Source organism: Vanellus vanellus (genome assembly GCF_965231255.1).
Source record: "Vanellus vanellus genome assembly, chromosome: 9".
Taxonomy (NCBI): domain Eukaryota; kingdom Metazoa; phylum Chordata; class Aves; order Charadriiformes; family Charadriidae; genus Vanellus; species Vanellus vanellus.
This window is the reverse complement of record NC_138914.1, coordinates 9997565-10012191: the sequence shown is the minus strand read 5'-3', so window position 1 is coordinate 10012191 and position 14627 is coordinate 9997565. Positions and strand designations below refer to the sequence as shown.

The window sequence follows — 14627 nt, the reverse complement described above, 5'->3', positions numbered from 1 at the left end:
AAAGTCTTTGGCAAAAAAGGAGAAAAGAAGATAAAGAGACTGTTGCAAGTGTTGTGCTTCCTATGTTAAACTGGATTAAAGTTTAGTCTGCTTTTTTGTTCTGTCAAGGTGATGATAGCCCTTTAGCAAATATGACACTGCAACTAAAAGTCTTCAGAAGAAACTTCAGTATATATAATCACATCAGCACCCTGGTACAAGAGCTTTAATCCTTTTTTTTTTCCGTGTCTTTGGTACACAGAGGAAGAAGACATGCTTTTCCAGAATTTTTCTTCTCCAGTACTTCCAAATGGTTGAGAAAATCATCATCTAAACTACTTAATTCTTAGTTTGTAGATAAAGCTGCTCTGTTACTGGCACCTTGCTCTGTGCAATCCAACAGCTCTCATTTGTGCAAACAAGCAGAACTGTGCTCAAAATCGGCCTCGCCAAGCAGAAATACTGATTTCCGAGATGGAGTTGGAGAAGGAAGCTATGGAAGGGCAGCAGAAAGAGGTGAAGGTGCAGACGCAGGGGGTTGCGGAGCCGGGTCTCCCCTTCCTTACCCCACTCGGGTGCTCTGGAGTGAGCCCCAAAGTCTCCCCCAGCAAAGCAGCCAGTGTACTCATCAGTGAAAATGGGCGAGTTTTGGAGAGAAAAAGATGAATAAATGCATACTATGTCTTTCGTTTATCTGGTAGGAGGCATTCAAGTGGTCTTTTGCTAACGACTTCAATATATATATTTCTTACAGATAGCAATTAACCTTCTGGTAGAGATTAATCTTTAAAAAAAATCAAAGATGAATTAATCTTTGAAATTCAAGTATTCAGTAGTTTCATTAATAATCTGAAATTGTCCTTTAGATTTTCCATAATTAGACCATTCCCCTAATTTATTAATCCCACAGACTGCAGAGCATGTTTCAAATCTTCATCTCCTGCCACAATGACATATTCAAACTCGCTTGAAGTACTCATAATAAAAGTCACTTTGTGAAAAATTATTAACTCAAAGGATCAAGCAAAGTCTTTATATACTAAAGCGTATGAGAAAACTAAGCAAGGATAGCACTTTCTACTCATCCTCACAATTCCTAAGATCTTGGCTGAACCAGAAACAAGTTTGGATAAAACACTGAATTTAGGATAATTAGATGCTACAGATTTGAGGCCAAAGATAATAAACGTGATGGTACCTATGGACTAAATCTTCTTTTCTGCCAAAACACACTGATTATGAGATACAAGGCAATTGTCTGAGAGCTAATAATGACTGCTTATTGCCGGTGTGCCTCAAACTTTGACTAATTACCTCCGCTCTGGGGCTGTCGCTGCTGCTGGCAGATGCTCCTGGTCCTATGGGGCTATACAGGGGAGAACCCACAGCAGAACCCTGCTCTGACACTTCTCCCAACTCTTCTCCTGCTCGTTAAAAGGGGTCACGGGGGGCAGGATTCATGCCAGCTCTGAAATCTAAATCAGCAAAGCTCTCCAACAGCGAACTGCAGCCAGCGCTGCGTCGCCTTGTCACGGCCCCAGGAGTACGGAGAAGCCAGGACCGAAAAAACCCAGAGCTACATATGCACCTCCGGCATCCCCAAACCTGCAGCAGGCTACAGCACTCATCGTGCCGCTGCGTGGTGCCCAGGGTCACCTGCACGCCGGGCGTGAGCGCAGGGCAGCAGCAGGTCTGCCCACACACGGTCGTGGGGGTTCTGCAACGTCTCGCTGCAACCTTGCTGGGTTCTGGTCTCTGCTCTGAGCTGGCACCTCAACCCCACAGCACCCAACCCCTCAACAGCACCAAAGCCCAAACACAGAAATTAAATGGACGGTCCTTTAAGCACAGCACAACTCCTCCTGATGAACATCCCATGTTTTAGCTAACTGGAAAATGAGATAAGCCATGCCATAACACGTAAACCCCTCTCCTGTCCTCCCCACATCCCTGCGGGGTACTCTGAATATGCCCTCCAAGCTGGGAATCGTAGAATGGTTTGAGTGGGAAGAGACCTTAAAGACCATCCAGTGCCACCCCCCTGCCCTGGGCAGGGACACCTCCCACCAGCCCAGGTTGCTCCAAGCCCCGTCCAACCTGGCCTTGAACACCTCCAGGGATGGGGCAGCCACAGCTTCTCGGGGCAACCTGCGCCAGGGGCTCACCACCCTCACAGGAGAGAATTTCTTCCTGATATCTCATCTAAATCTCCCTTCTTCCAGTTTGAAGCCATTCTCCCTCATCCTATCACTACACGCCCTTGTAAAAAGTCCCTCTCCAGCTTTCTTGTAGGCCCCCTTCAGATACTGGAAAGCTGCAGAAGAAGAAGGGAAGAAGAGGTAATCCACAGCCTCACTGATTTCTAGAAGAATGGGATCTTTTGACTGAGGAAAAACTTCCTCCCACTGCCTTTGCATTTCTGTTGCTTCTGGCACGAGTTTTCTAATTAGCGTTGAGTTTTGATTAGCACCCCAAGCACCACGTTAATCTACTCGCACGGCAGCAGCAGGAACATCACGAGTGTGCTCTCCATCCCTTCCTCCCCATCCCTGCCGTGTCACCACGGCACAGCAGGTATCGCCGTGCTCAACTGCCATTGCAAAGATACTCCGTAATTACACACCTCAGTCAGACCGTATATATCTGGACCCATTTAAATATATTTAATACGCCAAGCGCACTGATCTCGGTAATACGTCTCTGTCCTGTGAAACCCCCTGTCCCTTCTGTTCCTCATTAGAGGGCTGTTCACTTCATGCATTCAGACACGCAGCTCTTGACCACTGAAATGTTTTTAAATAGATAGATCAAGGAGCTGCTAACAACACCACAGCCATGAGTCAGTAAAATTATTGCTGCTTATTGCTTCTTCAGGAGGCTCTTTCAACCCTGATATTACAAGCAATCACCCGACAGCCTGGTTCATCGTTTCTGCTGCATAAAACGTCCCCGAGGAGGCACAGCCACATCAGGCACCACGAAAGCAGCCCCGAAACTGCTGCACTCCCCATGGCGTGTCCCCAGAGGACAGGCACGTCCCAGTGCAACATCACCCTCCCCAAAACAGCACCTGGGAGATGGTCACGACCGATCCCCGAAGTGGGGGACAAGGTGCCGTTTCCCCATAGGGATGAAGGTCAGGACCCATCCCCAGGGCGGCGCTGCTGGGAGCGCGGCGGCTGCTCCAGCAACTGCCCAGACAACGGGACCGTCTGAGCTCCCCACGGTTTTTACGCTTCCTGGGGTTTTAAAAAGCCGGGGAACTTGTTGACAGGTATTAAATCCCCTCAGAACTTCACCTGAGCTTTTCTGTGTAACACAAAAAAAAAAAATAAAAAAAAAATCAGCATAGCCCTGAGAAGAAAAAGCAGCTGAACTGCATCGGAGGCAGCTCCAGGGATTGGATTATTCCAGTTTCCAGACGAGACAGGCTGCGTACATGAAAGAAAGTTTATGCACTATCCCTGTCAGTGTCTTAATCTTGGAGGCGTGACCCACATCACCCTGCACGCAAAGCTGTTTTAAGATGGGTATTCTTTTGGTCTTATGCTTTATTTTTTATGAAGGACATTGAATTACATGTTGACTACATGAACAGCTCTTCTTATTAATTTAATTCTACAGAAGGTCTATAAAATGTTACAGTATTATTCAGCTAAAGTTTGTCCTTGACACAGCGAACACATTTCTGGAATGATTTCTGCAACAGTGGATATTTGCAAATAAAGTCAATTTTAAATTATAATGAACACTGGCATTTGTCACTTCCTGCGGTATTAAATCCAAACCCATTTTCTTTAATACTGCATAAATATGCATTCGAACGAACAGACACATTTATGCAAATAGAGGCTCCTTCTGTGATATCAACATAATGAAACAATTCTGGATTCCCCTCTCCAAAGCCCGTTTTCTTTAAGCGCAGCCGCCGTCTCCGCGTGCTCCGCGGATGACGCTGCCGGAGCGGTCCCCCAGCGGCGCGGTGCCCCTTCGGGGGCGAGCCCACGCTGCACCTTGCGGAGCAGGCGGGCGCTTTGCAAAAGCGGAGCGTTTGCTGCGGAACCCGCTTTGCGACAACCGAGGAGATGAAACCTGCGAGGGCTGCCCCAGAGCAGCGCTTGTCCCCTCCTAGTCCCTTCCTTTCCTGCACCCACTAACGCAGCTGATGGTTTATGTAGTTCATAACTGGGGATTGCGTCACGCTGGTTTCGTTTAAGGCAGTGCCAGGGCAGTTACAGGGTGGGAGATAAGGCGAGTTTGGTTTTGGGAATACAATAAAACTCACTCTTGTGCAGCGATGATGGGCTCCTGCTCAGGATATATCACTGAAGGCTTCTGGAGGCGGGCTTTGCATATATCACCAATAATGAATGATGACATCTGCTTATTTTTCCCTACCAGCCCAGGAATCAACTTCAAACATTTCAATTCCCAACCCTTGATGATTCTGGATTGCAAATCAGCCTGTCATGGATTTATACCTCTATTCCCTGAAGTGCCATCTAAAGTCCTCCCACGTTCTGGCCTCTCTGGGGAAGTTTAGACGCATTTACCCTGAAGAATAAGTTACCAGGATAAGGGTATGAGCACACTAACGCAGCAGTCACACCTTCAAGACAGGTCTGCTCTATGGTCTGTACCAGAACAGGAAAACAAGCTGTAAAAATAGAGATTTTTCTCAACAAAATTATGATAGTTCAACTCAGTCCCGTAAGCCTGACCCAGCGCATGACACAGCATCTCCCTGTCCTCTGGGAACATCTCTCCCTGACAATGGCATTGTCCAACAGAGTTTGGCCTTCTTGGGACACCACTAAAGGGAACCAATAACAAGAAAAACATGATGCATCACACCAAAGGTCCGATGTGCCTCGCACCACCCCGCTGAGCCTGCTGCTTCCGTACCCCAGGCCGGTAATCTTTGAGCCTTCAAGTACAAGATTATGAATTTTCTCAACTGAACTGGTCACGAGACACGCTAAAGAAAAGCAATACAAATCAGGCAGCGATCTGAAAGGTGAACAGCAACAGTATGACACAAGTCAATGTCTGGTAACAAACAGCCTTCACGCAATTTCTAGCTGTGGAGAGATAAAAGCTCAGCATTTTAAAATCTGTCTTCTACCCATGTCAACATAATATAATACCATCCAGTGGAATAGCAGGAGCTTGATAAGACTCAGCGTTTTGTATTTTCTCCAGAAACGACTGAAAACCACTAAGGTTTCAAACTCTCTGAAACTCCGTAAGTAATTTAGGAATGAGAGTCTCTAGGAGCCATCACACAGGCATTGCAAAGAGCTGGAGCACTTTTAGAATCAAATATATGCTCTGGAAAAAGAATGTAACATATGGTACAAAATAACATTCATTACTTCTATAGCGTTTTCTGGAGGGAGGACGGGCGTTGCCTACCTGCCTCTCTGGAAATTTGCATGAAGGACTCGACTCCTTTTTCTCCATAATTCCCTTCAGATGCCAAAGTGGACACATAATTCCATCCCAAAGCTTTCACAATGTCCACCATTGCTTGTGCTTGGAAGGAATCTGGAGGAACCACACGTGAGAAGAAATCATAGCGCCTGTCATCACTCAACTCTGGTGCAGTTGAGGCATAACTGATTTGTGGGATCTGTAGAAAAAAATAATTTCTGATAAATATACATATTCATATACTCATTGCACTTCTTGCAGCAGTTAGCTAAAGCAGTCGGCTTCAGCTGAGTCTCAGTTCGTCTTCGTTGCATCCACCTATGTTTCTCCACCATATTCTTTTATAACATACAAGTCAAAGAAACAATCTTTTCATTAACTTCAAGGTACGCGAAAAAAAAACAACGTTAATCAATTGAAAACAACTGTATAGGTGCACATTCATAATTTTCTCCTTTCAGGCAATCTTAATCAAATACAGCACACACAAACCATTTTTCTCACTCTGTCCTTTTTATTGGTGTTCTGGTTTTACTAGCATCACGTTATTTGGGATCCTGGATGCAACCAAGTTTACATCTATACCTAAAAGCCAGAAGGACCCCTCATCTGTTTTTGGAGGGTGAAGCAGCTCTTAAACATTAAACTGCAACTCCAGGTTTAAATGAAAAGATGTTTATTTTTGATTCTTTCTGATGAAGAGCAGTGGTGAAGATTGCTGAGCATGGACATCTCTGTCCCACAAAGACAACCTGGTCACGATTCAGCTGTGTTCTAAAACTCCACCTGCCCATGACAAACCAGCTCCTGCTTTGCCTTCTCACGGCTGAGCGCGAAGGAGCCTGAGGGTTACTCGCTGTAACAGGAGACCAGAATATTGTTCAGGGCTATTTTCTCCTCGATAACAAAGGTCCCTAAGCAGTTATCAAGCTGACAGTATGTTAATCCCCAAACACATTATGCAATTGTTTGAGTAACAGTCTGGGACTGCTCCTTAAATTAAGGAACCTGCCATAATTCTCACTTGAGATGCCAAGGAGGGGAAAAAAAGATTTGCAATATACACAAACATGATCATATATAATGATTTGAGACTTCAGACTGCGGAAAGGTCAGTATTTCATGCCTCAGTACAAGCATCTTCCGCATTCTCACATTCTGTCTCTGCACAGCATTCCTACAAGTATTTATTAGCTCTCCTGCCTTCTCAGAAGAATAAACGTTCTATTTCCCCAGGCTCAATCCTGCAAAGGGCTCGGCGCCTTCGGTTCCCACAGAGGTCAGTAGCAGATGAGAGCAACTGCAGCATTTCCACAGAATGCACACTGTATCTGTACATCTGTACGCACATTAACTACTACTACGGCAGAGTAAAAGCAGATCTGCAAAGCAAAATTGCTGCAGAAGACCCAGCAGGTAAGTGAGTGAACTTATCCCAACCATCCATAATCATTAAATACCCCAACATTTGTTGAGACACGTTTCTGCTTGTAAAGGTAATACCTACCGGTTTGTTATAAACCAGACCAAACCGTAGCGCGTGACTTATTTAAGACATGTTTGGCCTCACCCAGCGCCAGCCTGGGGCCACGCACGGTGGTGGCCCCGCTCAGAGCCGCGCACCGGCGGCACCCCCGGGCAGCAGTGCGCCAAATCAGGGCCCGGGCGCAGCACTGCTCTGACTCATGACGAATTATTAAACCTAAACAAACACTTCAGCTTCCAGCGGGTGCTCGGGCTGTCACTGTGGATGTCGGAGGACTGAATCCCCCGTCACTCGGCACGGGCTTTTCTCTGGATGAGCCGTGTCACTCCTTTGCATGCCGGCTGGTTTGAGAACCAGCGAGGAGGCGCATCAAGCTGAAAGCTGGGATGCTTTAGGTTTTTAATGCAAGACAGCAGTCCCCTACAAAGCCTTGCCAGGTTTATTTTAGATCTCTGGCTTGTGGACAGCACGTTGCCGGCAAGACCTTCCAGCGCTCCAGTCACAGAAAATTAAAAAAGTGAAAATTGAGGCCGCCGGGAAGAACACAGCATGGTGTTGCCCACTGGTACATGATTTACTTGCTCGGTATTTCGCCTAGGGGCCAGCAAAGCTTGGGGACCACTCTCAAAGACAAATAGATCGATTATAACAATTTAGCAGGGTTCTTTATTTTTAATCTACCTTAGGGATGACTTTCAGCTCACACCAACCACTGTGGTTGCACGGGAAACGCTGGGCACCCTGGCCGTCAAAAATAATTGGAATTCCTAATTTGTCTGTGCCTGCAATTGCTGTTGTAATAAATGATTGGTGACATTTTAGGATCGCTCTCTTCTCATTTGTACAAAGCAGTTAACAGAGCTTGCTCAGCTGCTTTTCAGCTTAATTCATCTATTCATTGGATGGTATTATCTTAAGTGGAGCAGTTAACCAGGCTGGCTTTATAGGTGCTGTTTACCTGTTATTAATTAGACAAGCATCAGGTACACAACATACAGTCACTCACATGGAGCCATACTGATAGTGGAGTGCTGGGCTTTTAATTATAAACAAAAGAAAGGGTGAAATACGAATTTTCATCTGTGGCAAGTGTTTGTATTCCAACTTGCCAACAACTACTTTTTCAACTAAACATCAAAAGGGGCATATTCTGCACATTTACAAAGAGCAGAATTTGCTCCATTGTTCATATTACTTAGGACACTTTTTGGTTTTTTAGTCTTTTTCCTCTGACCATAAAACATTAACCACATCTGGCTGTTTCAATCACTTGAAGTATTAAAAGCATATATTGGGGTTTTTTACCAACATTTCTTACAGGATATCTAAGAGCAACTTGAAGTTATATGGATGAGGAGTAGAATTTTCATAAGATTTTGTCTGAATACGGGGAGAAAAGTACTTCAATGGCTACAGTATAGACTGCAGCCATTAGAGTTCAACTTTGTCCAGTATGTCAGACACCTACAAAAGATATTTTCCCTCCCCACACGTCTTCCCAACATGCAGGCGGCATCCCAGATGTCCAATCCGAACATCTGTTTGCATCAGCTAAAATTTAACAAGTCAGCATTTCTTCTTCTCCTTTTTTTAACGTTCATATCCAATTGGATGTGGACAAACCTCCCTCAGACTCGGCTGGAAACTTTTCTCCCGTACTTCACACCATATGTTCCTCTGTGTTACTGGTTTGTTTTTACTAAGAGTGATTTTAGTTTGAAAAACACAACGTCATGTTAACTCCCGTCAAATCTGGATGGGCAGGCTCCCTCTCCTCTCTGAGGTCTCTTTACGGGGCTTATGCTCTTTAGATCAACATCCAAAGGGCAACATACGCTGCTGCTGCGTGCTGAGGGCCGCCCACCAGGTGAGCTCACAGACGTGCACCTTCAGCTCCTGCAGACATTGACGTACACTTGAAAATAAAAACGGATTGACCCAAGTCATCAAGTCCCAACCCCAAGCTGGCCAAATGTCACAGTTCTCTATTCCCAAAGATGATGACAACGGTCTCATCGTGCACAGGGGGTGAGGGAGGAGCAAGAAGGGCTGTAAGTTGATTACCCTCTCTGATCATGACAATTCATCCCCTTGGTCCACCTCTCTTGAGCACGCACGGCTGCTTCTCAAGCCGGGACCAACCCCCCCCGCCCGGGGCAGGAGGCTGGAGCCTCGCCGGCCTCCCGCCTCCCCTCACGCAGGCAGCGCTGCTGCCGCAGGGCCCGGCGGGCAGTGCCCGGGCGCACACAGACTGGATTGCAGTTTTGAACCTGCAGAAAAAGCCTTAGTAACGATATCCACATAAAACCGCAGATAAACAGCTGGACGTTTAACAACCAACTCTTCCCCTCCCCGATCCATCTGTAAAACCCTCATTTAGCACCGCCGAAAGGTGAGGAACGATCGGCCCTCCGATGGGAAGTTTCCCGTTCACGCACAGACGTGAGATGAGCGAGCGAAAGGCAGAACAAGTCACGGTACAATACCAGAGATGCCTGAGCAGTAAAGATGATCTTAAATGTAGTCCTCCTGCTACCTAGTGTGTCCCCTCACGTCCCCTCAGATATACCTTCTTTCTGGTTCGGTTTTGAAAGCTGCTCATATAGTTCGGGCTTGCAAACAAAAGCCCTCTGGCAGTAGTGGCTAGCCTGTGCCGTGCTCTGGCCACGTGAAAAATTGGAAGTTTATCCACTTCACCCAACTTCCACGCTAAACAGATAGCACCTAAATAAAAAGGTTTGCACTCCTCCCCTGTGGCTTTCCCCATTTTTACAAATTTTTAAACACATCACTCTTAAGCCGCACTCATTCTCCTTTTGGGCCTGCAAGGGCCCAGTCTGAGACATCCCGTCCTGCTGCCATGGGAAGAACTGGGATGCCAACAAAGCCAGCGAGCGTTACAATGGCTTCATGTCCAGATCACAGCACAGAGTATTTTAAATGAGGCTGGGTTGTTGGTTTTTATTAACTAACCAGATAAATATTTTCTGTCTCATAACTGATTTCTTTTTCTTTCATTTTGGAAAAATCTGCTACTTGTCATTGATATCTCAACATTGAAAATTTTAGTTTAAAGAAGGAAGCTTTCTCTTCCACCACACTTTTCTACTTTCTGTTCTGTAACATGTTTGAAACATCAAAAAGCTCCAGGGAATCACAGTCTGCTTTCCAAATGGCTCTAAGATCTTGGCAGAAGAGCTGTGATCCATAAAGCCCAGGGGATAACCCGTCCCCCCCCGGCCCTTACGCAGCAAGGCTGGGGGTGGAAAAGCCGGTGGTCCTCCTCCTCGTGCTGCACGGCGGCCAGCAGCTGCAGAAGCAGCATCCCACCTCAGCCTTCATCATCATAACAAGGCACGGTTGTAGCTGGAGCTTTCTGAAGGACACTCAGGTGGCGGCAGATGAGTAAGCACATCACCGATGAGGGAGGCGGATTGTCCTGAAGGCAGCCTTCGTGTCTACAGGACTACGGCAAACATCCCACTCCGGAGTGTTACATGTCGTTTGCCTGGCTGATGTTCTGATTACAGTAAGAGTGAATGATTAATGCTGGGAACATTGCATTAGTCAGTGATTAATTGGTGTTAATTTATTTTTAACATTGAACATTATTCTTCATTTATTTCATTTTCTGCTGTTAATGAAAAGCTCTCTCTGGACGACACTTGGTTGTCATGCCTGAAAAGCCGGGCCACTCTGGGAGCCGCTGCACCAAAAGCCACCGCAGAAAACACACCGAGGCTCCACACGCCTCTCAGGGGGGCTCCTAATTCACTCTCTGCAACATCAAACGTCTTCCAACATCAGGTCCGGAACTGCGGATTTCAGAGTAAAAAGCAACTGAAATATAAACGTGCTCCAATTCTTCATTTCAAACTCATTTTGTATTATCGCCTCACCCCATATCCTCCTCCCCTCACTGGTCGATAGACACTTCTTTTCAAGCAGAACGACAGAAAGCGGCACGGTCCTTACTAACCCAAGTGTCTCCACTGGAAACACGAAGAGTCCCAGTGCCAGGAGACGAACCAGCTCTCTCCGGAGCTGCAATAATCGCCAGAAGCACTGGGCTCGCTGCCCACACCCTCAGCACCTCCGCCCGGCCCTGCCAGCACAGCCACCGGCACCGCCAGGAACCTCACAAGTCACTGCAACCACAAAAACAATTATTGCTACTCTGCTACTTCAAACGTGACTGAGTTAGGCTACTGTCTCCTCAGCAACTTATTAAAAGATTAATAAAATGGCGCACCTGAACCCCACTCACCAAGTGACAGTAGTCGGAAAACTTCAGAAAAGGCAATTTCACTAAGGACCATGTGCAATTAAGATAATGCATGAGTATACCTGTTGAGATATTAATGAGCTCCCACCAGGGTAATATTAAGTTCACAGTTTGCTGCATTTTTACTTTCAACTTCCTATTAAGTTTTATTGATATGATTTCCTGACAATAGAAAAAAAAAAAAATACCCTACTTTGATAAAGTCTCTTGAACTCATCTCATTTGGCAGCGCAGTGTCAGTCTACACAAATTGCAAAACCCTGCCAGTAACTTAACTTTACAAAAATAAGACGCCTGAAGACTTTTCACTTGGCTGCAAAACTCTTTGGTGTGAACTGATGGATGACTAACAATCTCGAATCTGTTTAGGTCTCACATTTTATTCATGTAGAAATTTATCGTGTCAGGATTTAATCATCAGTTAGTACAACTACTCTTTGTTCACCATTTACATCTCAAATTGCATAACAAACGGCTTCAGCATCCTGTGAACTGCACATAATTGTTTTCATTGCCTTGAATTAAAATTATTTGAAGCTTCTAACTGGCTGCTTTCTCCAGGCAAAACTCCTCTACACTTCCTTCATTTTGACATTGTTCCGAACAGGAAGAAAATTTTACCCGAGATACAAAATAAGATCAGATTATGACTCAAAGCTTGCAAAGATAATAGGAATGAATCTTCCCGCCGATTCCCGCTCAGCTGGAGGGGGAATTCGAGCTCCCTCCATTTCTCAGGAGCCGATGTCCGTGGGGTGGTGCAAGGGGCTCGGGGCTCGGGTCTCGCCCGCCCCGCAGCAGTGAGGCCCCATCCGCAGGGGCGTACGGATAACAAACAACAGCTCTGCCTTGCCTTCTCCTCCTCCACGGCCCTTCTCAAAACGATACACTGCTAAATCGGTAGCTTTGGGGAGATTTTCTCGAGGTGTCAATCTAGCAGCATGTGCCCTATTTCTGTCCTGAAAGGTGCGCACAAAAACAAATATTAGTGCAATTCTTGCTCTAGGGCTCTTAAAAGACGGGGGAATAATATTCCCAACAGTCTTAGGTAATGATAAGAACAAATCCTTCTAAAGTGCTTTGATAATCCCTCCTTATTATGTTTCATGATGAAATTTTAGAAGTAGTGCGTTTCAAGCTGGTTTTTATACTCAAGATTCAAATGTTGACAATGAGAAAATGAGGCAAAACAATTAACAAAAAAGTTTTCATGTAAACCAATTTTAAGAGCAATAGAGAGCATTTCTGTACAGCTCTGCCATAGTCTAGAAGGTATTTACATATGTCAAACCTGTTGCTGCTTGCAAAATTCACAGAACAGGAGCAGATTCTTCTGAGCGATGAGCAAAAGCAGCACATCTAAAGAAGGGCGTTTGTATAACAGAAAATTTTCAAAACCATTAATCTATTTACAGTTCACCCCAGTTTCTCTCACTCTGTTTACCAATTACGAAAGCTCCCGGTGTTCAAACAAGGTCCTGTTTGCTCACGTCACCACCTCTCTTATTTTATCCCACAGTGAATTCCTAATGATGTATTAGAGATCAACACAATCACCTACAAGGGAATTGGATAGATATTTCACAAGGGACAGAAATACAAATATAAACAACATCAAATACAAATGAGAAGCTGAGCCTGGAGGAGAAGTGCATTTAATAAAACAGAAATATCTTCAAGAGCAACAAAAGAAACGCTAAGAAAATAAACCCAATAAATGATTCATGTACACGAATTTTGCCTATACCCAAGTTGGCCCGTTCCAGCAAACCTCATCATGCTGTGTGAGCGCCATCTCCCACTACTTGTCCAGTATTGTGACTTCCGCTAATAGGTGAATGGGTCTTCTCTCAACTTGACCTTATAGACCGCAAGGACTATTAACATGTCAATCAAACACAGTAAACCCCACTTTCCACAGCATTATAAAGGAGAGATCAAAGTGCTCAGCCTCTGCAGTGGAGGACCTATGTCAGAGCTCCCAAACCTCATGTAATTTCTTTTTTTTTTTTTTTGTGGGAGTTTCCAAGTGCGATGGCAAAGTACCATATTTATGGAGAACTAAAGGTGTTCTTGACAAATTGTCAATAAAAACTGGACAAGGTCACTGCTGCGTGGACCTCTCAGTGTCAGATCGTTCCAGAGTGGCAGTGGTAGGAGAACAAAGTAGTGTCAGGGAGGGTAATGGGCTGACAGAACACAGGGAACTACAGGGAGAAATTATCCGTAATTTCATTTCACTATATTGTCTCGCTGTGCCGCATAGACTTCGGTTTCAATACAAAATGAATAACCATTAGAAGCTCCATGCAGATTGGAGGGTGGAAATTAAGAAGGAAGGGCAGTCCTATTAAAGGACTTACTGTAATTGAAGAGAGCAGTAACAGACCTTAACCGAGCTGTTGTGAGAGCGATGCACCGCTGGCCTGACGGCCCGACAATCGGGAGCAACGCAGTGTGCTGTCGTGCTTCCAGAGCCATGGTTCTGGGTAATAAGACCCTTTAAAATTCACAACTCCTTGATTACCAATACTATAATGGATGCGATCCATTACTGAAACAAACACTTCCAATGACACTTTGGTTTTCTCAAATACAAAATACAACTGCCACTGGCTTTCCAATTGAATGCATTTATTTTTTTTTAATTCATTTCAAACCTGAAAAGAGCATATGAAAGAGCCCATTTCCAGACACATAAATCGACCTTCATCCCAACATAACTGCCACGGCACTAATGTGGAAAGACATCCTGAATAATATTGGCAAGCTGGGAGTATTTTCTGTACCTACAAAGTCTCTCCTGCTTCCTTTTCTAGAATAAGAAGTACTCATATGAATTACTCCAGAAGAAACAATTGTAGCAACTAAGGGAACAATAATTATAGCAATTAGTACTGTCCACATAGCTCATGGGAGTGCTTTATCAACTCAGAAAGCAGGAAGAAAAAAAATAAGATAGAAACACTCAGTCAAATGAGAGGTGTCTGTAAATATTAAATGTCCCTATATTTCATCTTGATGATCTGTGCCTAGACCTATGTCTACTTGTGACCATGATGAGCTTCTGGCATTGCTTGGGCTTTTATAGCTGCAAAATAAGAATTGATCTCTTAGCGTTTAGATGCTAAAAGACCCTTGGATAAATGACTTGAAACCATGATTCACAATTCTAGTGAAAATTAGCCTTAGCACGAAAATAAGCATCTTATGTCCTTATAAGGCTGCAAATAATATTGTCCTTATAATAAATAAGGACGTAACACCTGTCTCAACAAGTTTACATATTGTGGAATACGAATTGTCCATTTCTACTTTCATCATCGATCCTTTCATTTGTCTAATCCGTGCATTAGGGTGCTCAGGCACACAGATACCTGTGTCTCACTGAACGCATTCCAAGTGGCTGAGATCTACAAATTCTTGTACTGAGTCAATTTATAA

The 14627-nt window shown here is 44.9% G+C and overlaps 1 protein-coding gene across 2 annotated transcripts in view; it reads right to left on the bottom strand.

Moving 5' to 3' along the window:
• Positions 1-14627, bottom strand: part of GRM7 (glutamate metabotropic receptor 7) — a gene marked incomplete at both ends in the record, with an annotated part of 314318 nt that overhangs the window by 199717 nt on the left and 99974 nt on the right. For both annotated transcript variants that reach the window (XM_082487664.1, XM_082487663.1), the window contains one exon: positions 5395-5611. In XM_082487664.1, coding sequence (XP_082343790.1) covers positions 5395-5611 — 217 coding nt within the window. The remainder of the gene's footprint in view (positions 1-5394; positions 5612-14627) is intronic.